The sequence below is a fragment of the Zingiber officinale genome, chromosome 8B, assembly GCF_018446385.1.
Source record: "Zingiber officinale cultivar Zhangliang chromosome 8B, Zo_v1.1, whole genome shotgun sequence".
Classification (NCBI taxonomy): domain Eukaryota; kingdom Viridiplantae; phylum Streptophyta; class Magnoliopsida; order Zingiberales; family Zingiberaceae; genus Zingiber; species Zingiber officinale.
This window is the reverse complement of record NC_056001.1, coordinates 112,919,556-112,940,774: the sequence shown is the minus strand read 5'-3', so window position 1 is coordinate 112,940,774 and position 21,219 is coordinate 112,919,556. Positions and strand designations below refer to the sequence as shown.

General features: G+C 35.0%; 1 protein-coding gene across 1 annotated transcript; it reads left to right on the top strand.

The window, feature by feature from the left end:
• Window positions 1–6,563: 6,563 nt before the first annotated feature.
• On the top strand, window positions 6,564–19,261 carry LOC122016978 (organelle RRM domain-containing protein 6, chloroplastic-like). Its single transcript, XM_042574422.1, has 4 exons — window positions 6,564–6,887; window positions 12,990–13,058; window positions 13,149–13,255; window positions 18,859–19,261. Exons 1-4 carry the CDS (start codon window positions 6,617–6,619, stop codon window positions 18,946–18,948), a joined length of 537 nt encoding a protein of 178 aa, XP_042430356.1. The 5' UTR covers window positions 6,564–6,616; the 3' UTR covers window positions 18,949–19,261.
• The last annotated feature ends 1,958 nt before the right edge of the window (window positions 19,262–21,219 follow it).

Here is a 21,219-nt window from a genome sequence, read left to right as displayed (position 1 = left end):
CAAGGAGTACCACACGTTGGTAAAGGAAAGCCTTAACTAAGGTTAGTTATGATGGAAATCTACCGAGTGACTAGTCCTAACTCGAGAGTTAGGCAAAGAAAAGTTCAAGTGAGTCAAGGAATATCACACGTTGGTAAAGGAATATCCTAACTGAGGTTAGACAAGAGGAAAATCTAAGTGAGTCAAGAAAGACTGCACTTGGTGATTGAAAGTCCAATAGAAAGTTGATAAAAGGAAAGTCTAAGTGGGTCACAGAGGACCAGATACTTGGTAAAGAAGTCCTGGCGGATCAAGGTTGACCGAATATTAGATAATGGAAAGTCCCAACAAGTCATAGTTGATCAGATGTTGGGCAAGAGAACCCTAGTCTTGGATCAAACAAGTTAGGGTTAGACAATCAATTAGAGTATTCGATTGACCCTAAGCTAATCAATTAGGGTTGGCTCAAATCGATTAGAATGGATTTCTAATCGATTGGGAGCTTCACAAAGGAAAATCGTGAGTTAGCAGTAGTTTATCGCAAAAGAGTCGAAATCGATTAGGTCAATCAATTTCGACATCCCTAATCGATTGAGGTAATCAATTAAGAGCTATTTCATAAGAGAACAAAAAGGTTGGGAATTGATTGGATAATCGATTAAGGCCTTTTGAATCAATTAGTATGACTCACCAATTGATTAAGAGTTCAAAAAAAGAGTCATTCTGTAGGTTGAACAGGCAGATCATATGTAGCAATCTATTAGGGGTGAGCCTAATTGATTGGGAGGCATCGAAGAACCCTAGAAAAAGATTTTCGTGACATTTCGAAGCATCTCCTGCATTCATCAGTTCATGCCAATTCTTGAGATTTGGAGAAGTGTTGCTATACTTTCTAAGTATCAAGTGGTCAACCAAAGCAACAAGAGAGCATGCTAAGTAAGATTTCATTATTGTAAATCGTTTTTTATTTTATTTGTATTTGTTTGTTCATTTCTTGTTGTATTTCTCATATTTACTTGTATGAGACTTCTCCAGCTCTTATAATGAGGTATTATCCTTGGATTAGTTACCTCAAGAAAGTGGATACCAAGTAAAACGAAGGTATAGGCGATTACTTCAAGTTTCCACTACAACAAATCATCAATAAAGCAATCGAAACTATTCACTCCCTCTCCCCTTCTAGCTCCCATAGTGTCCTAACAAATACTCTTATCCGTAGGAATAAGTTTACCCTAAGGGTGTGTCGATATCCGAAGGGATAACTTGAGACCAACGAGATTAAATCGGTAATGACCATACCAAGAATGATACGTCTATTACTCGAAAGGGTGTCTCGATAACTAAAAGGCTGTGCTAAGAGTATAAATGGGACAAGGTCTATGTCGTCATATCGAGCTCCACTGGTTTGAGTCATCGACTCATCGTTGAGATGACTAACTGGGTCAACTATTGGATCGACACCAAGCATATCCATCAATAGTTAAAAAAGTTCCAACAATCTTAAGGCGATATTCGCTGTTATGGCAACCATGGGTCCCACTCCTACTGGAGAGAGATAGTACATATTTTCCGTAATCGTCTTCAAATGATTATAGTAAAAGACATTGTATTGCTTGAAGAAAATGTATCTTTTAAGGTCACTGTCAAAAGATGTCCTAAAGCATCTAAAGGTAAGCCTTAAGTGATGGGAGACTTATTCACAATGATGAATAGAATTTTCCTACATAAGAACAATGCCTTAAAAGAATGAACAATAAAATTATACCATGAGTATAATATAACAATAATGGTCAAAACTTTGTAGGGGTCATTTGACTAAAATAATAAAATTGAGGATAGTGGATTTAAACTATCCAAAAAGAAGGATAATGAAAATATTCAGACAGAAGATTAAGCCCACTTGGCAAAAAGCTATATTTGAAGCTAACTCAATGAGACTTAAATGGAGGTCAAAATAGATGATTTAGAAGGATTGCATCACATGTATTGTAATTGACTAAGAAATTGAGTCAAGTGTCTCTCGAAGAGTAATATAATCCTGGTCAGCACTCCAATTAGATGACCGCAGCTTTGGTTTGATGAGATTAGAAGATCAAGGGATGTATGTTGCTTGAGTCAAATGTCTTTCGAAGAGTAAATACAATTTTGTCTAACACTCTAATCAAATGATCATAGTTTTGGCTTGATAAGATTGGAAGACATACTTCTTGAGTCGAGTGTTTCTTGAATAGTAAATGCAATCCTAGTCAACATTCTAGTAAGTTGATTGTAGCTCTAGCTTGGTAAAATTGGAAGACCAAGTGCTGCATATTTTCTAGATTGAGTATTTTTTAGAATAAGTGTAATTTTGGTCATCATCTTGATAAGACAACCATAGTTTTAATTTGATAAAATCAAAAGATTAGAATTATACGTTGGAGCAATCTATGTGCCCTAGGTTTTGATGTTTGGACAAAGGTTTAAGTTAGGTCTATTGTTATATTTGATATATATTGTGAGTATGCAGGATACAAGTACAATAAAGAAAGTCTAAGTATGATTTTGGCAAAGGAGAAAAGTCCAAGAGGAGTCTTGGCGGTGTAAGTCCAAGTATGTAGTCTTGACAATGTAAGTCCAAGTGTGACTTGACAATGACTGAAGTCTCGGAGGTGAGAAGCCTCTTGGCAAAGGAAGACCCGACAACTAGGATAAGGCTGAAGGAAGCTCTAGAAGGTAAAACGTGAAGGATGGGGAGGTATTCGAGGGACACGAGGCTGATGGAGGAGGATAAAAGGTCAGGTCTAGGTTGGTTGGGCAAGGACAAGTACTGAGTGAATATAATCGGGGATTAAAACCCCATGGTTAGGGTTTTACCAGTCGATTGGGCTAGGGCATAAAATATTTATGTGCCCGATGACTGTGAAAACAGTAAATAAGCACTGTAGCAATTTCTGTAGCACCACTATAGCAGTGCTATAACAGTCGGCTGATGTTTTCATCAGTTGACTGATATTGAGTCATTGGCATGTAACAGTCAAATTTCACAGAGGACTAGTTGATTGATAATTTTACCAGTTGATTGGTGATTTTATCAGTCGACTAGTGATTTTACCAGTCGACTAATGGTGGGAAACACAACTAGGTGTTTCCTCCCAGCTCTATTTAAGAGAGCTCAGGGTGCTTGGCTAAGGTTGATGAAATTAGTGGTGATTAACTCTAATTAGAGTCTTCAAGTGCTCAAGTGATCTAGTGTGGTCTTGTGTGAGTTGTGGTGAGATTTCTCTACCCAAAAGAAGCTACGTGTCTAGTCGGAGTTTGCTGGGCATTGATCCACCGACGGATTGAGGTTTCGTCCACCTTCGGACACATCGTGAAGTAGAAGCCCTAATCTCCGAACCACGTTAAACTAACCTATATTGGTTTGCTTTCTTGTTTATTATTTTCTAGAGTTAGCTTTCATTTTGTTTGTTAGTATTTTTGTTTCTGCTACGACTAACAATTGTAGGAAGCTTATTTTATGGAAATTTACTTTTAAGCAAGATTGAAGCCCTTGAAATGTTTCAAAAATACTAAAAATATGGTTGAAAAAAACAACTAAACAAGATCATCTATAGTGATTAAGAGAGAGAATGAAGGATATTGCTCAAGGAAGAGCAACATTAAATAATTGACTATATTACATTCACCTCAATTCAACAATGTTGTGGCTAAACATTGAGAAGATGATAGAGGCTATGTTGATAAGTTTTGGATTTATCCTAAAATTTGGGGGGTTGTCGTCTTGGGAAACCACAACCCCCAATGAGATAGAAATGAAAATCTCTATAGGGCATTGAAAGGTCTAAGAAGTTATGAGAAGGACACTAATGTAAAAATGGTAAGTTTTGAAAAGACTTAACACCATTATAGTAGTAGATCTCTAGTGATGAAATTTTTGGATCCATTAGTTAGTAATAAAGGTCTATTAAGAGATCAACTATACTGTATGTCTAGGAGAATAAGTTTGAAACTCAACATTTCAATCGAGTAGTACTAACTCAATCATATTGACTGGAGATCCCAATATTATAATTCAAAAGGAATAACTAAGCTATAAGATTCGAGGCACCTAGAGTAATTACTCCAACTCATTCCTGGAGACAAAATGTGCAACCTATAAAATGAGTAAAAGATGAACAAAAGTTCTTAATGATTTCTATATTATACTACAAAGGGTATAATAGGATATTGCATGATACTCTTAATAGGAGATCACCTATATAAGCGTGAAGACGGGTCATTTTCATGAAACACTTATGAATTTCAAACTTTGTCCATGGCCAAAACGAACACGATAGAGAACTGACAAAAGTCTAGGGGATATTGTGTTGATATGATTGTCTTGGTTTACATAAACGGTTGAACAATTCAAAATATAGTTTATTGGATATCCAAGTAAATCCAATCATATTCTACTATGGAAGGTTCAAAGTCACAAGCTACTTCTCCTGATGCGATAGTCTTCTGATGAAACTCTTGTGTGAGATGTGAAACTTATCCATAATTTCCATTCATATGAGAGATTGTTGGAAAATTAGTTTTGATGACCAATAAATTAGATAGGGATAAGACATCTATTTCACGAGTAGACCGTAGTAAACTAATTTCTCGAGTGAATGAAAAATTAATATCTAATGAAGGGTTGGTCCAATATGATCGAATGGAAGTTGACTTACACACGAGTTGGATTCATGGATAAGATTACATGAACGTTTACTCAAATATGAGGAACAATTAAGGGGTGTGAAATTATAATTAATTTCATTAATTGATTGATTGGTTGATTAAAAGTTTAATTGTGATTGTGATATTAACAATAAATTAAGTAAATAATTAATTAGATTAATTATTTTAATTAATTAATAATACTTGATAAGATTTAAGTGAAAAGACACACCCATGTCATTTCACCATTTGGAAGAAATCTTTCACTTCTTTAGAGAAACTCTTCATTCCTTTGATTCAAAGCACTCAATTTTCAAATTGTTAATTCCCCTCTTGAGTTCTCTTCTCTTTCTCATCTCTTAAGAGTTTTACGGCTTTGAAAGTTCGACAGGGCTCAAAATTTGGAGTGCTCCTATTTCGAGACATAAGTCGTTGTATCTTGGAAAACGATTGCTGATAAACCATAAGCACCTGGGTGGGGCAATATCTATCTATAGTGATAAACTTACCAAAAGGGATGTGTCGATATCCGAAGAGATAAATCAACGACCGACAAGATTAAGTCAGTAATGATGATGCCAAGAAGGGCACATCTATTACTCGAAAAGGTGTTTCAATAATCGAAAGGATGTGTCGAGGGTATAAATGAGACAAAGTCTATGTCGTTATACTGAGCTCTAGGATTGTAAATTAACCAAGTGTTCATGAACAAACTTGGTGTTCAGCTTGATAAGTGCTTATTTATGTTCGTTCAATAAACACAAGATTAATTAAATAAATAAATTTGAACAGCTCGTTAAACTAAACAAACAAGTTTAAGCACATATGTGCTCAGTTATTTAATATTCGTGAATAATGTTCGTAAACAACGTTCACGAATCATATTCATTAATAAAACTTTTTTCAATATACTAAATAAATAATATAAAAAATAAACAAATAAGTTTAAATTATCAAGCTCAATAACCAATTAAACAACTAAAAATTTCAAACAATCAAACAAGCTTCAATTGAGAGCTCGATAACATCTAAATGAACCAAACTCGAATTAAGCTCAAGTCAAGCTCAAACCAAACTTGAATTGAGAGTTCAATAATATCTAAACAAATCAAGCTCAAGATAAGTTTCAAACAAGCTCAAGTTCATAAAAAATAAACCAAACTAAACTTGAATAATTATTTCAAAAATTTAGTTCATTTTAAGTTCGATTTGACTCGACATAAAAATCACATAACTCATTCTGTACATATTGCATTTATTATCATAGCAATTTAATATCAGTGATAATATAGTCTCATTCAAAGCGAGAAGTCGAAATTCTCTAGTGTAGAGGATGCATTTATGATCTTGTTAATTTAGTTTGAATAATCACGTAACATTTTCAAAGAACGGAGGTGAAGTTCTATAATGTAATTTATTTATTATTTTTTTAAAAGGGTGCAAGTAAATAGATATACAATTAGGAATAGAAACAACTAATAGAGGAGAAAATGACTAAGCAATAAAAAGTAGGAATAAGATCATAAATGATTTTAATTTTTAACAACTTCGTAATTATATCTATTTTATTAAATTATTAATATATATAATTATTATTTTTATCATGTATTTACCTCCTTTCATATAAATTAGAGACTTGGGACGAAATTCTATTGAGATAATCTAGTTGCTAACAATGAGTTCATATTATCATCATAAGATCTAAGATTTAAATCTCGATGAAATCGATAAATATCTTTATTATGTAATCGTCCATGATTTATTTTTTTTTTATCGGCAATAGTTAGGGAGGGGAATTTTGTAGAGTTTTTATCAGACATTTAATAAAAAAATTTTAATCAATCATCTCAGAATTAATAGGCTTAAATTGGATATACAAGGTCAAGTAAAAAAATAGGGATTCAGTTGGTATTAAATTATCCGCTCGCTCGCCTGTTGCGGTTGTGCTGGGAAAATGGAAGCCGGCCTTCCCTCCGCTGCCGCTCTTGTCTCCATCCCATCAGCTGCAGTCAATAGCAGAAGAAGCGTCCACCAGTTCAGTTCCACCTCCTCCTGTTGTTCTTCCCCTTCGTTACTTCGCAGATGCCCATCGCTTCAACCTTCCGCCGTCTCGTTCCCGTCTCCCGCGGTTGTGAGGCGGAGCGCCTGGGGGTTTTCGGCCTCCTGCTGCCTCCCGCTCGACTCCAAGAAAACAGCTCCGATTTCGACAAAGCTTTATGTCAGCGGTACCATCTTTTTTCCCCCTTTTACCCACCTTTTGTTGTTGATATTTTTTTCACCGATTACAAATTTCACTCCTTGCCGTTAACTTTTCCCCCCTATTTGTCTGTGAAATGATGAGTATTAGCATTGCTTCAAAGGGATGATATTTCCTGTAAGAGGCTATCAAATGTGGGCTTTTCTGTGTTATGGAAGGACTCAGGAATCCATTTGTTTGTATACGAAATTACTAGCTGCAAGTTAGTTATCATGGATTTAGCTCATGATACTCAGACTTATTCTGTTCTTTAAATAGAGTAGAGGGATAAGTGACGTGGATACCTACCAAAGAGAATTTATCAGAGATAGGAATCCAGGTACAGAATAGTTTACACTTTTTTAATTGGATGAAACATTTCAGCTTATGATTATAATCAACGAGTAAACACCCATGATCACCGCTAAAAATTAAAGATTGGAGCTTATACAACTTTTGAAGGGTGATAATTATCCATTGATGGGGTAACTATAGGATGGTTTACACGTGGACTATCTGTTGAGAAAGCAATACTCCCATGTTGTTGAGTTTGAATGGTGTTTTGATATCTTTAACAAAATGTTTAAGGTAAGTTTGGCTTGCTCACGGAGCTTGGTGACTCAATACATTTGAGTTGGTCTACTAGATGACTCGACATAATCAAGTTGAGTGGTTGTGGGTTCGTTGACTCAATAGCCTAAGATAGAGGTGAACTCAAAAGGTGAGAGGAGAAGGACGATATGTGGAGCAAGTTCGCAAAACTTGGTGTATGACTTTTTCGTTGACTCAATGGCCTCACATAGAGTTGGACTCAGAAGGTGAGAGGAGAAGGATGATATGGATGTAAGTTCGCAGAGATCATGACTGGTTCGTTGATTCAATGGGCTGATATAGAGGTATGATATGTGGAGCAAGTTCATAAAGGTTGGTGTATCCAAGTATTTGAGGTCCCATGGGAGGTGTACTTGAAAGGCAAGAGGTGAAGGATGACATAAGTTTAGGGCATTTGTAGTCCCGGAGGTTGAATGCTAGGTGTACTTTAGGTTGACCAATATGTTTTGATGTTGCTCATAAAGGATTTAAATTAGGTTTATCTTGTGTTCCAATATGTGTGTCAATTGTCTAGGAGGTTGACATGTTGCATGTAAAGTTGCAGTTGACTTGGAGCTTGACAGATTGCTCATAACTCAATAGGATCTAGATGGAAGACTAAGAGGTTAAGGTTGAGTAGGAGTTTGGTTTTTAGGCAAGGTGAAAGATAGATGTAGAAAGTTTGAAGGGCTTAGTGCATACGAGGGACCAAAGAGCTGATTAGATGAACTCAAGGGTGAAAAATATTGATGACATTAAAGACTCGAAGACATGTAAGTTGAGTGATTTCAAGCAAATATAATCTTAGCTTATTTTTTAGGTAAGGTTTACCTAGTGATTTTTATGACTAAGAAACAATAATTTTTGGGGGATTATAGTTGTTATTTTAGCTTGTTCTTGACTTAAATAGAGATCTTCTAGTAGATTCAATCATTTGAACTGTTGAGTTGACTCAAAAGTCAATTGCAAAGAAGGATTCCAAGATAATATTAAAGCCCTAGATAAGAGAGCCGAGGGAAGTAGTGGGGAATACTAATAACCAAGAAAAGGATTCAAGGGGGATTTTTGGGTATTATTTGTCTCCCCTTTAGATATTTTGCATTTGTTGTTGCATTCTTGGTTCAACTTTGTCAAAGTGCATCCACCTTGAACAAGCTGGCGCTCACAAACTTAATTATCGCTTGACTAATTGTAATTAATTCAACTAAGCTAAAGTTTTGAACCCTTCTCAATGAACAATTTGATAGTTTACTAAATGATAAAATTTTCATTTTAAATTAAATTGAAGATGCATCAATCTTAAAATTTTCTTCCAAGTGTTTTGTTTCATTTAAGATATGTCAATCTCGAATTATTATCCAATTGGTTCTCACTTTTGTTTCCTTTTCTGTTTGCATTAGGTTGTAGTGGATTGACTATTATAAACATGACTATTCCTTCTATCTGGATGTCTAGAACTAAGCATGGCAAAAGAAATTTTTTTTACCAATTACTAGTTTGTGTTGGAAAAGCAATGGATCATAGCTCCCAACTCACTGAAAAACAGTCTGGCTACATTGTTGGATCGGAAAGTTGAAGGTGGTGGCCAACAACGCCCAAGTTTTTGCAATTCCTCACATGCTTCAAATAAATGTATTGCAGTTTGAATTTTCCTCTTGCAGAATGAGCATAAGGTGTTGGGAATTAGAACACCCTGACATACATAGCTAACTTTGAGGTTATTTTGTAATTAACCAAGTATTTTAGTTTTGAACATGTCCTAAGTCCTACAAATGTGGGAAATGGCTTGGTTTATTATATCTTTCAATATCATGTTGTTAGCACTTTGAATGGTGAACAATCCCTGTGTTTTTCATCAGCGGTGCACATTTCAGCTTCCTATTCCCAGGGTATTTGTTCCACAGCTCGACAAAATTGCTAGTATGTCCCCTCCATATGAACAAGCTGATTATGGTAGATATTTATTGACACATACTCATATAACTCCAGAAGATCATTCCATGAAAATAGAAGCCTTTGACAAGCTGTATGTCACGCCAAATAAAGGATATCATCTTGATTTAGTCACACTTTTTCCCATCCTTACTGACCAGCGTATTTCAACAATCAATTTCCAAAATCACTAATTTTTTTTTGAGGTGAGTAATAGCCAACATTTACAAAGCTCTAGCAAATTATCTGTTTGGAGATTAATCACCTCAAGACCTCCCTTCCTACCTGGCAAATGTGGGTCCAGTCCGCTAGGCTTTGATTGGATAGCCTTTGTTTTTAAGCCAAAATAATTGTCTTGGTATGTAGTAAATTCTTGTTGGGTAGTTGACCATGCATTCAGAATGTTGTTGGTCAATGCCAATTTTTCATGATGTGAATTCGGATCCCATTATGTTGATGATGTCATTCTAATTTTTGTGGTTATATTTCTTTGTACCAAATTGGAAGTTGGAAAGCATTGTCAAATTGTATATTCAATGATTAAACACCCTCAGCCTCCCCTTGTCGGTATAGTTGTTTGGTGGTAAATGTTAGGGTATTAGTGATGTTTAGTGATGTATTTATTCTTGTATTAGTATTTTAGATTTAGGTATAAGCTATGAGTTTATGTACACGCAATACACGTTTCTTGTAGAATATGGAATACAATATTCCTTTTCATAGTATAGGAATGGTATGAGAACATTGTTCTTGTTGGCTAAGTTTTTCTATAGCAATCGCATAAGGGGGAGGCCAACAACCTCCCTAAGTCTTGGTTCTTCCCTAGGTTCTTATCTTTTTTAATGTGCCACCTATAACATCCACATATGATCCAACTCCTCTAAAAGGAGCATTGTCTTGTCTTCCTCTAGATCAATGTCGATTATGCAAGTGATATTTTCCTCTAAATCTAGCATCCTAGCAATGCCACCTCTTTTGCAAGGATGGCATCTATGGGGTTTTTTGTCGTCTTCTGTGTGCATCCTCTCCTCATCCAAGAACAATTCTTGCTTCTTCCTTGCATACTCGTCTTCGTGCCACCATGGGAGCTTGCATATGGTAAGGTTCCTCTATCCTCGGCACATCCTCCTTTTTGCCTCAATAGGTCTCGTAGGGGCACCTCTCTCGATCCTGTATTTAGATCCAAGAAGGGTATGACAAACTCCTCTTCTCATGCTCTTCCTAACTTCTTGTCTTCTCAACATGATGTGAGTAGCCATCAAGATACCATAACTATCTACACTAGATTAATTATGGTTTTGGCTCTCATGTTTGTGGTTCTTATGTGTGAAGTACTATGTTGGCGAACTTTATCTCATTGCTTTCCATTGTTTGACAATCCCCTCTAGCATGTTCTTTAAGATATTTGTTGATCTCTTCTTCTCCCTCTTTTGTCTTTGGGATCTTCTCCATTCAATGTAGAAGGCCATTTCCATCGCCTTTTGCTTATCTTGTCAAACCTACATCTGGTTTATTCTCTGTCATATCTTCACTTCTTTCAGATATTTTTTCCTGTTATCCCTGTTGATTCTCTATCATAGGCCTTTCAAGTTTTGCTGTTCTTTTCTTTTATGTTTTGCAAATTTTCATCTTTTATGAGATTCCTTCTTCTATGTTGTTAGTCACTGTACTTGCTTTTCTTTCTTTTTCTTTCGAGCAATTGTTTTGAACTCCTTCCTCTGATGCTGAGCTCTTCTTTCTATTTCTTTTCTTCAACACTCGTGTTCTTTTGTATGTTGCCTATATGAGTGCATTGACCCTATACCCTTGTAGAGTGGTTCCCTTCTCTTCAGCACTGTGCACTATGGCTGCGTTTGGTGAGGGGTAATCAGCCTTGTAATGTAATCAGAATTACATTACAAGATTGATTATTTTGTTGGTATAATTTTAAACTTGTAATGTAATCTGGATTACAAAAGACAATAAACTTTTGTAATCCAAATTACAAAGCTAATAGTATGTAATCTGGATTACATTCTAACCCTAAGATTTAATATGTCAAATATATCCCTAGTTCATTTCTTGTACCAACCGATTGCTGTTGCCGCCGGTTGCCGCCGTCAGTCGCAGTCACCACCATTGCCGGCCACAGTCGGTCACCAGCCATCGTCGGTCGTCGCCGTCGCTAGCCACCGCCGCTAGTTGCCACCGTCAGTCGCCGCCATCGGTTGCCGCCTTCGTTGGCCTCCGCTGATTGTCACCGGCCGTAGGCCGCCCGCTGCCACCCACTGCCGTCCGCCGCCGGCAAAGGTCACAGGATATTGTTGTCATTTTATAATAATATGAAATACATTCCTTATAAAAAATAATGGACACCAAATAAAAGAATGTAATTACCCTTAATCAAATATTACATGTACAGTATACAACTTTTTTACCAAAAATAGTAATATAATATTAATTACATTACATTACATTATAAATTTGATTACATTATAAGTTTAATTACATTATGCCTAACCAAACGCAGCCTATATGTATCATCGTTGGGAGAAGCACCACTTGAGTGCTTTCCTTCTTTTTCTTTTGTCTACCGTGTGCTCTTATATGTGCCATCATAAGGAGAAAATCACTTGTGAGTTATTCATTAGGTCTCTCCATTTATCCTCTCTTTGTCAATGTGCTAGCTGGTCTAATGCCGAGGAAATTGTGTGCTCTATATCAAAGCTTGGTTTCTCCTACATGTGAGTGTTATGCATTTGCTTTAATTATGGTCACATATATGATATCTATCATCCAACTCGAGAATGTTTGTTAATATGCTTTGATTAGGTTATTAGTGTAGTGGATTTGCTCGGATGTAGGTTATGTTTTGAGTCTATGTACATGTAATATATTTCTCTAATAAGATATGCAAGACTATTCTTTTCTCTTAGATTGACCATAGATATGGTTCTATGCTACCAGATTTTTTATCTGAGATCCTTTGTTTTGAGAGCAAACTGTCTTCAGATCCTGTGTATCTAAACAGCTAACCTAGCCTGGTACATGGATTTGGTCGTGGACTGTGTGCTGTAGAATGTTGTTAGTTAGTGTTCAGCAACCTTTAACCAGAATGAGAGCATTCCATGGCATGAGTTTTGAACCAATTCCATTGACGATGTTATTTGAATATCTGTGGTCATTTCCGGTCACCAATCTGTAAACCAGGTATGCAATAGAGAGAATAGACACCAACCGTGGTATCTATTTTCAATAAAACTGAGAATTGATAAGAGATGGAACAGAAGAAAGGAGAGAAGCTCTACGGTAACTACCACAGTGTCATAAAAATTTTCCTGAAGACACATGATGACAATCTGACAGTCCATTAGAATGATTTCTATAATTGGTCACTTTGACTAATAGTTTCCCGGACTATATGTTGATATTCAGTCTTGCAGTTTTTTATGTTCACTGATCATTTTTCTGTTTTCTAATTTATTAGACCTTTTCTACATCAGTTTCCCCTTTTGGCTAATTGCTTAACAAAGTGTTAGCACAGATTCTACACTGTTAAGATTAATACTTTTTAAGCTTCTTCTTCCAGGTCTTTCGTTTCGCACAACCGAGGAAAGTCTTAGGAAGGCTTTCCAAAATTTTGGTCAGCTTGTAGAAGGTAATCATGTTTTCCCTTTTGTTTATTTATGTACACGCACGCGCACACCTGTGATTGTCATTGATCTCACTTTTTGTGGTGTTTCTGCAGTTAACCTAGTCATGGACAGAATAGCAAATAGACCAAGAGGCTTTGCTTTTCTTCGTTATGCCTCGGAAGAGGAATCCAGAAATGCCATCGAGGGGATGCATGGAACGGTAACAACTAAACATATAATACATAATTGTTTGTTGCGCCTGTCTTCCTAATCAAACATATAGTTGTTTAAGGTTTCTATTTGTAGTTACATATGAATATGATATGGAGGAAAAATGTGGGGGATTATCAGATCTCTGTCTACTCAAATAATAGTTCAATGTTCTCGAGAGATTATCAGATCTTTGTCTAAAATAATTTAATGTTATCTGTAGGGCTTAGGATTAAATATGTGGCAAAAAAATTACGGGCAAAACCCCCCTAATTATCATTTTCATCAAAAGGGTAGCTCTTTTTTTTTAAAAAAAAATAATAATTAAAGTAGTGCCCTATTGTATTTCTCAGTGCTACAACATATAAAAGTATATTGATTCAACTCAGTAAAAAAATCTATTCATTGACCACTTATATAAAAATATTTCATCAGCCTGATTAAAATTATTTAAACTGCATCAAAATCGTTTTAACATAGTCAAAATAATCACAATACTGCTGTAGTCATTAGTTGGCTGTTACAATAGTATAATCTATTAAATGACTGCTACAACGTTGTAAGGTCAGCTAAATATTGTAGCATCCAATTAACGACTATTATAGTAGTTTTATGTTGATTTTGACCATATTGATGTGATTTTGATCATCTATGAGTAATTTTGACCAAGTTGGTAAAGTGTAGTTCGTATAAAAGTGCTCTTATGTATAAATTTTCTTTTACTAAGTCGAATCAATTTATTTTTCATCAACTTGGAATAAGGATGCTTTCGATATGAAAAATATGATGGAGCATCTTTTTGACTTTTTTTTCTAAAATTTATTAAAGGTCATTCATGTGTTTGGTGTGTTGATAAAATTAGTGTGTTAGTGGGCATGTTTTAATTGAATAAGTGGAGAGAAATAATAGGGTAATGGTTGTAATGTGGTGTTAGTGGGTTAATGAGTTGGCAAGTTGAGTTAGTGGTGGAGGATAATGGTTGTAATGTGGTGTTAGTGGTTAATGTTATGGTGTTAGTGGAGTTAGTGGGTTTTTTTTAATATGTGTGATGTATTAGCTTATAAATAGGATATGTAATGATCAATGAAGGTGTGTGAAAAACTTATTTTTATATCCTCTTTGTGTCCTCGACTCGTCTATTTTTCTTATCAGTGGTATCAGAGCAAGGTTTCGAACAGAGTTATGCCTTCCGAAAGTTTTGTACAACTTGTCATTCCTCAATTTAATGGTCATTATGACCATTGGAGCATGTTTATGGAGAATTTTTTAAGATCCAAAGAATATTGGGCGGTCGTGATTACTGGAGTAGCAGAACTGATAGAAGGTATTGCACTAACAGATGCGCAATTGAAAGATCTTAGAGAAAAGAATTATCTCTTCCAAGCTATTGATTGCTCAATCTTGGAAACCATTCTCTGCAAGGATACTGCCAAAGATATCTGGGATTCTATGAAAAAGAAGTACTAAGGTACGACAAGAGCTAAGAGGCAGCAGTTTCAAGTACTTCGTTCGGAGTTCGAAATGCTCTGAATGAAATCAAGAGAATCAGTTTCAGATTATTTTTCAAGAACAATGGCAATCATCAACAAAATGTGGATTCTTGGTGACAAGAAAGAGGATGTTCTCATCATAAAAAACATTCTTCGATCTATGATACCAAAATTTAATTTTGTTGTCTGTGCCATTGAAGAAGCAAATAATGTAAGTCTACTTTCAATTGATGAATTACAAAGTTCATTATTAGTTCATGAGTAGAAATCAATCAATATGAAAAATAGGAGCAAGCATTGAAGGTTTTATCAGAAAATCACTCTACAAATGGTAGAAGTGATAGAGGATGAGGAAGAGGCAGAGGTCAAGAAAGAGGAAGAGGAGGTAGAAACAACAATGATCATGTGAACCAACAACAAAATCAACATCAGGAAAGCTATTTTCAAAGAAGAGATAGAGGACGTGGAGGCCATTATTCTACAACTAATAGAACAAAGTTAGCAGACAAGTCTAATGTTGAATGTTACCGATGTCATAGGTATGGCCATTATAGATCAGAATGTTATACTAATTTGAAGAAACAAAATGGAGATCAGACTAACTTTGCAGAAGAAGAAGTGTCCCTTTTTATGGTATACCATGAGAAAGAGAAAACTCAACGGAATATATGGTATTTAGATACAGGCTGCAGCAATCACATGTGTGGAGAAAAGGATACATTTTCATACTTGGATGAATCCTTTCGTAGTTCTGTCAAATTTGGCCACAACTCTACAATTTTTGTTATGGGAAAAGGAAAGGTAACCATACAAGCAAAAAGATATTCTACCCATATTATCTCTAATGTTCTTTTTGACCAGATTTAAAAACTAATTTGCTTAGTGTGGGTCAATTACAAGAAAAATGATATGAAAATGTTATTAAAGAAAGAGTTTGTCGGATTCAAGATGCAAAGTTGGGATTAATTGCGCAAGTTAATATGACAGCAAATTGTATGTTTCTGCTTTATCTTCATACTACATCACATTCATGTTTTTCAGCAAAATTTGACGATGAGGCATGGTTATGGCACTTTCGCTACGGGCATCTAAATTTTGGTGGATTGAAAACACTAAAATAAAAGAATATGGTGATCTGTCTTCCTCAAATTACAACTCCTTCTCAAGTTTGTGAAGAATGTGTTGTTAGCAAATAACACCGTAATCAATTCTCACAAGGAAAATCTTGGAGAGCAAAGGCGGTATTGGAGCTTATTCATTCGGATATTTGCGAACCAATAACACCGCATTCTAATGGAAGTAAAAGATACATAATTACCTTTATTGATGATTATAGCTGCAAAATATGGATTTATTTGTTGCAAGAAAAATCCGAAGCTTTTATAGCTTTCAAAAATTATAAAGTACTTGTCGAGAAAGAAATTGGCAACTCTATTAAAGTTCTGCGTACAAATCGTGGTGGAGAATATAACTCACATGAATTTACAAATTTTTGTGAGAATCATGGAATCAAGAGGCAACTTACAACAGCTTACACACCTCAACAAAATGGTATATGCAAGAGGAAGAACTGCACTATTATAAATATGGTGCGAAGCCTTTTGACGACAAGTGGTATTCCTAAAAGTTTTTGGCCAGAAGCAGTTAATTGGAGCATTCATATATTAAATAGAAGTCCTACATTATCTGTTCAAAACATGACATCGGAGGAAGCTTGGAGTGGAAAAAAACTGACTGTTGATCATTTTCAAATTTTGGGGTGTATCGCTTATGCCCATATTCCAGATGAAAGGAGAAAGAAGCTAGACAGCAAAGGTGAAAAATGCATTTTTCTTGGTATGAGTAATACATCAAAAGTTTATAGATTATGTAATCCCTGCACTAAGAAAATCATTATAAGTTAATTTTGATGAAAAAGACACATGACCATGGAATTAAAATGGCGTTAAAAAAATGATCCCTGTAGATTTTGATAATGATGAGAAAGTACAACAGCCTATAGAGGATAAGCAACATGAGGAAGTCTCTCAAAATATTCCTATAGCATATCAAAGTTCAGTTGAAGCAGAATTACAAAAGTCACAACGTGTTCGAAGAAGACTAACATGGATGTCTAATTATGAGGTGATTGAAATTGATCAAGGTGATGATCCTCTTACACATTTTGCTTTGTTTTAAAATTGTGACCTCACTATTTTTAAAGCGGTTGTTAAAGAATTAAAATTGATAAAGACTATGGATGATGAAATTATAGCAATTGAAAAAAATAATACGTGGGAGTTATGTGATCTTCCTAAAGGGAAAAAGACAATTGGTGTAAAGTGGGTTTACAAGACAAAGCTAAATGAACATGGTGAGATTGACAAGTACAAAGCACGCTTGATGGTGAAGGGCTATAAGCAAGAGTTTGGTGTTGATTATAAAGAATTTTTTGCTCCTGTAGAAAGACATGATACAATCAGAGTGGTGATAGCGATGGTGACACAAATTTCATGGCCTATCTTTCAATTGGATATAAAATCAGCATTCCTCCATGGAGATTTGAAAGAAGAGGTATTTATCGATCAACCTCCAGGTTATGTGAAATTTGGTAATGAGCAGAAAGTTTATAGATTAAGGAAAGCTCTATATGAATTAAAACAAGCTCCACGGACTTGGTATAATCGTATAGAAACTTATTTTTTGAAGGAAGATTTTCAAAAATGCTCTTATGAACATATTTTTTTTATTTAGATTGATGATGGAGGAAAAATATTGATAGTTTGTTTATATGTAGATGACTTAATTTACACTGGAAATAGTACATCTATATTTGGAAAATTTTAAAAATCTATGATGAAATAAATTGAAATGTCTGATCTTGGTATGATGCATTTTTTCATTGGTATTGAAGTGGTGCAAGCTTCTGTTGGAATTTTTATCTCTCAAAGAAGATATGTGCAAGAAATTCTGGACAGGTTTCAACTGAAAGATTGCAATCCTGTAAATACTCCTTCTGAGTTTGGAGTAAAGTTACATAAAGATATTGGAGGAAAGAAGGTTGATGCCACACTTTATAAACAGATAGTGGGGAGTTTAATGTATTTGACTGTGATGAGACCTGATATTATATATTATGCATGCTGTAAGTATGATTAGTAGATACATTGATTGTGCTACAGAAATGCATCTCTTAACTGCAAAAAGAATTTTTCGGTACTTGCAAGGTACTAAAGAGTTTGGGTTGTTTTATAAAAATGGAGAAAAGTCAGATCTATTTGGTTTTACAGACAGTGATTATGCAGGAGATCTAGATGATCAAAAAGTACATTTGGGTACATTTTCATATTGGGTACATAAGCTATTTCATGGTCTTCGAAAAAACAATCAATTGTTATATTATCATCCACGGAAGCTGAGTTTGTTGCGACAACATCTTGTGCTTGTCAAGCTATTTGGCTAAAGAAGATTCTTACAGAATTATATTTCAAAAAGGATGAACCTATTCAGATTTATTGTAACAACAATTCAACAATAAAACTTTCTAAAAATCCAGTGCTACATGGTCGAAGTAAACACATAGATGTGAGGTATCATTTCCTGAGAAATCTCACAAATGATAAAGTCATTAATCTTGTTTACTGCAGAAGTGAGGATCAAATTGCTGATATACTAACTAAGCCTCTCAAATTTACTACATTTCAAAAGCTCAAAAAGCTACTTGGTGTTTGTACATGGAGTTTAAAAGTTTGATTTTTTTTAAACTGATTATTACATTTGAAATATCAGTTTAAGGGAGGAATTGTTGATAAAATTAGTATGTTAGTGGGTATGTTTTAATTAAGTTAGTGGAGAGAAATAATAGCGTAATGGTTGTAATGTGGTGTTAGTGAGTTAATGAGTTGACAAGTTGAGTTAGTGGTGGAGGATAATGGTTGTAATGTGGTATTAGTGGTTAATGTTTTGGTGTTAGTGGAGTTAGTGGGGTTTTTTAATGTGATATAAATAGGATATGTAAGGTGTGTGAAAAGCTTATTTTTATATCCCCTTGTGTCCTCAACTCGGCTATTTTTTGTATCATGGTGAGCATACCACTTAATCTCCACACCAGCGAATTGATTGTCTTCTCTGGGATTTTTGTTAGTTCCTTGATGGGAGGGTCATTTTTGTGGAAGTTGCAAAGCCAAGGTCAGAAGTACGCCCGAGTCCGAGACAATCTCCAAGGCGATATTGAGTCGAGCTGCTGCATAACTTGACAGCCATTTTGTATCTGTTTCCTCGAAACTTTCGTCTTCGGTAAGTATGAACTCTGACAGCATGATTTGTAAATCGCAAATACTTTGTGATATTGTTTACACCATATTACCACTTTCTTGTTTTCTATATATTATTGATATAGAAAAATTATCTAACACCTCTAGCAGTTACATAGTTCCCTCAAGCTACATATTACCAATATGTTAGGTCCTCTTAATGATTTAGTAATAATTTGTTGACTACTCCTTAGAACTGACAAAGAAATGGCAATCACATTACTTTAAATCTTCTCCTTGTTGAAATTGCAATTGCTTTGCCCTTTTGTGAACTACTAGATTTGAGGTCATATGCATTGTTACTTGATTGTCATAGTAAAATTTAATATGCTCTGTAGGGGTGTATCCTATATCGATTACAAGTCGTAAGAATTGACAAAGGAAATAACAATCTCATTACCGTCTTTTTCTTGATGAATTGACAATTGCTTTGTCTATTGGATTTAGAACTTTATATGTCAGCTTAATACTCTACCTTTGCACTTGATTTTACTACTACTATTTACTTTTAATTTTTATTTTAGGGATCAACGGTCAGTCTAAATATGGGTTAAGCTTGCTAGATAATAATAAGATTTTTTAAAAATATTAATAATAGTGTTAACCTTGACTGCCTGCTCGCTGCACTAGATCATCCCTAATCTGTAACAATTTTTTAGATATAACCTTAGATGCACTAAGCTCTCTAAGCTTGCTTCTTGGAGGTCCTTTTTTAGATATAACCTTTAGATACACTAAGCTCTCTAAGCTTGCTCTAACATGTCATACTTCTCTGCTTGTTTATTAAGTTTACCTCACTGTAGGTTTAGTCATCAGATCAACTACTCCATGCTCCTCTTCTTATAGTCCATCTTGATAGGCCTTTGATCCCTCAAATGCCCAAAGTTCTTCAAACTTGTTCTATGTGATCCTTTAATTCTCATCCAAGTTCATTTTGTTATGAAGCTCTAAGCTATCAAGCACAAATTAACCAAACAACTCGATTCAATTGAATCACCATCTCTTTGAGCTCAGTGTGCATCTGGCTAAATCCTTACACAAAATATATACATTAGATACATAGGTCAAACATAACTTAAATTTTTATTAAATACATAAAAGTAACTTAGTCAAACCCGATCACTTAGTAATATTAATCTTTTTTTTTTAATATTTGACAATCCGTTAAGGTGCGAAAATGAATAATAAACAAATTAATTAGAAACTCAAAGATCCCCTTGGTGTTGGATTTTCTACTATTATTACTTTATGATTGGTGGGGGAGGTTTACTAACTAAAACATTTACGCTTCCCTTTGCCACCAACTAAATAAGCATCAATATGTGAAAATAGTAATACATGTAATTATTGTGGCAAAAAAGTGAATACGTTCCCTCAGCGCCCTCGTCAATCCGTCCCAAGGTCAACACGGAGAAAGTAAATCACGGGTGGCTACTAGCCTTTGGAATAGTGACTAGCACATAAGGGAAGTATTTATTTCGATTTTGTCAAGATTCGAACCCCAGACCTCATTATGGCAACACCTCATATGCTAACCACTAGACTCATCCGAGAGGACAGTAATACATGCAATTATGATCATATAACGAATAAGCACAACACCATGCATATCAAACAAGCATTACACCTCTCCTCTTTAGTGCTTTGTTGGAAAGAAATAAAAAATAATAATAATTCCAATTAATTTGGTTGATTATCTCTAGAGTGACCGGTTCGGTTATATTAATTCCAGTTAATGAAATAAAGGTTAAAAAAACTAGAAATTAAAAAATCATCTTGGAAATGTTTTGGTAAGTTATTTTGATTAATAAAAAAATGATTAATTAGACTAGGTAATGCTGAGTTTGGAATGATCGATCTGATTTTATGAAAAATTTTCACATGTCATCCGAGTAAATCAGAAAGCAAATGCGACGGGCGATCTAGAAATTCAACATCCTTTAATTGTAAGTCTTATTTGAAAGGAAAATCTCAATAAATATGACATTGTTAGTAAAGTGGGAATCTAACATTGAGTATCTAGAAGATAATTGAGTGCTATTACTTATGCATTAGTTTTGGGGGCATTGTTTTGATTAACCCATGTGGTAAAAAGGTGATTCGTTCGCCCTCAGCGCCCTCGTCAACCCGTCCCTAGGCCAACACGGAGGAGGTAAATCACGGATGACTACTAGTCATTAGTGCAAATAACC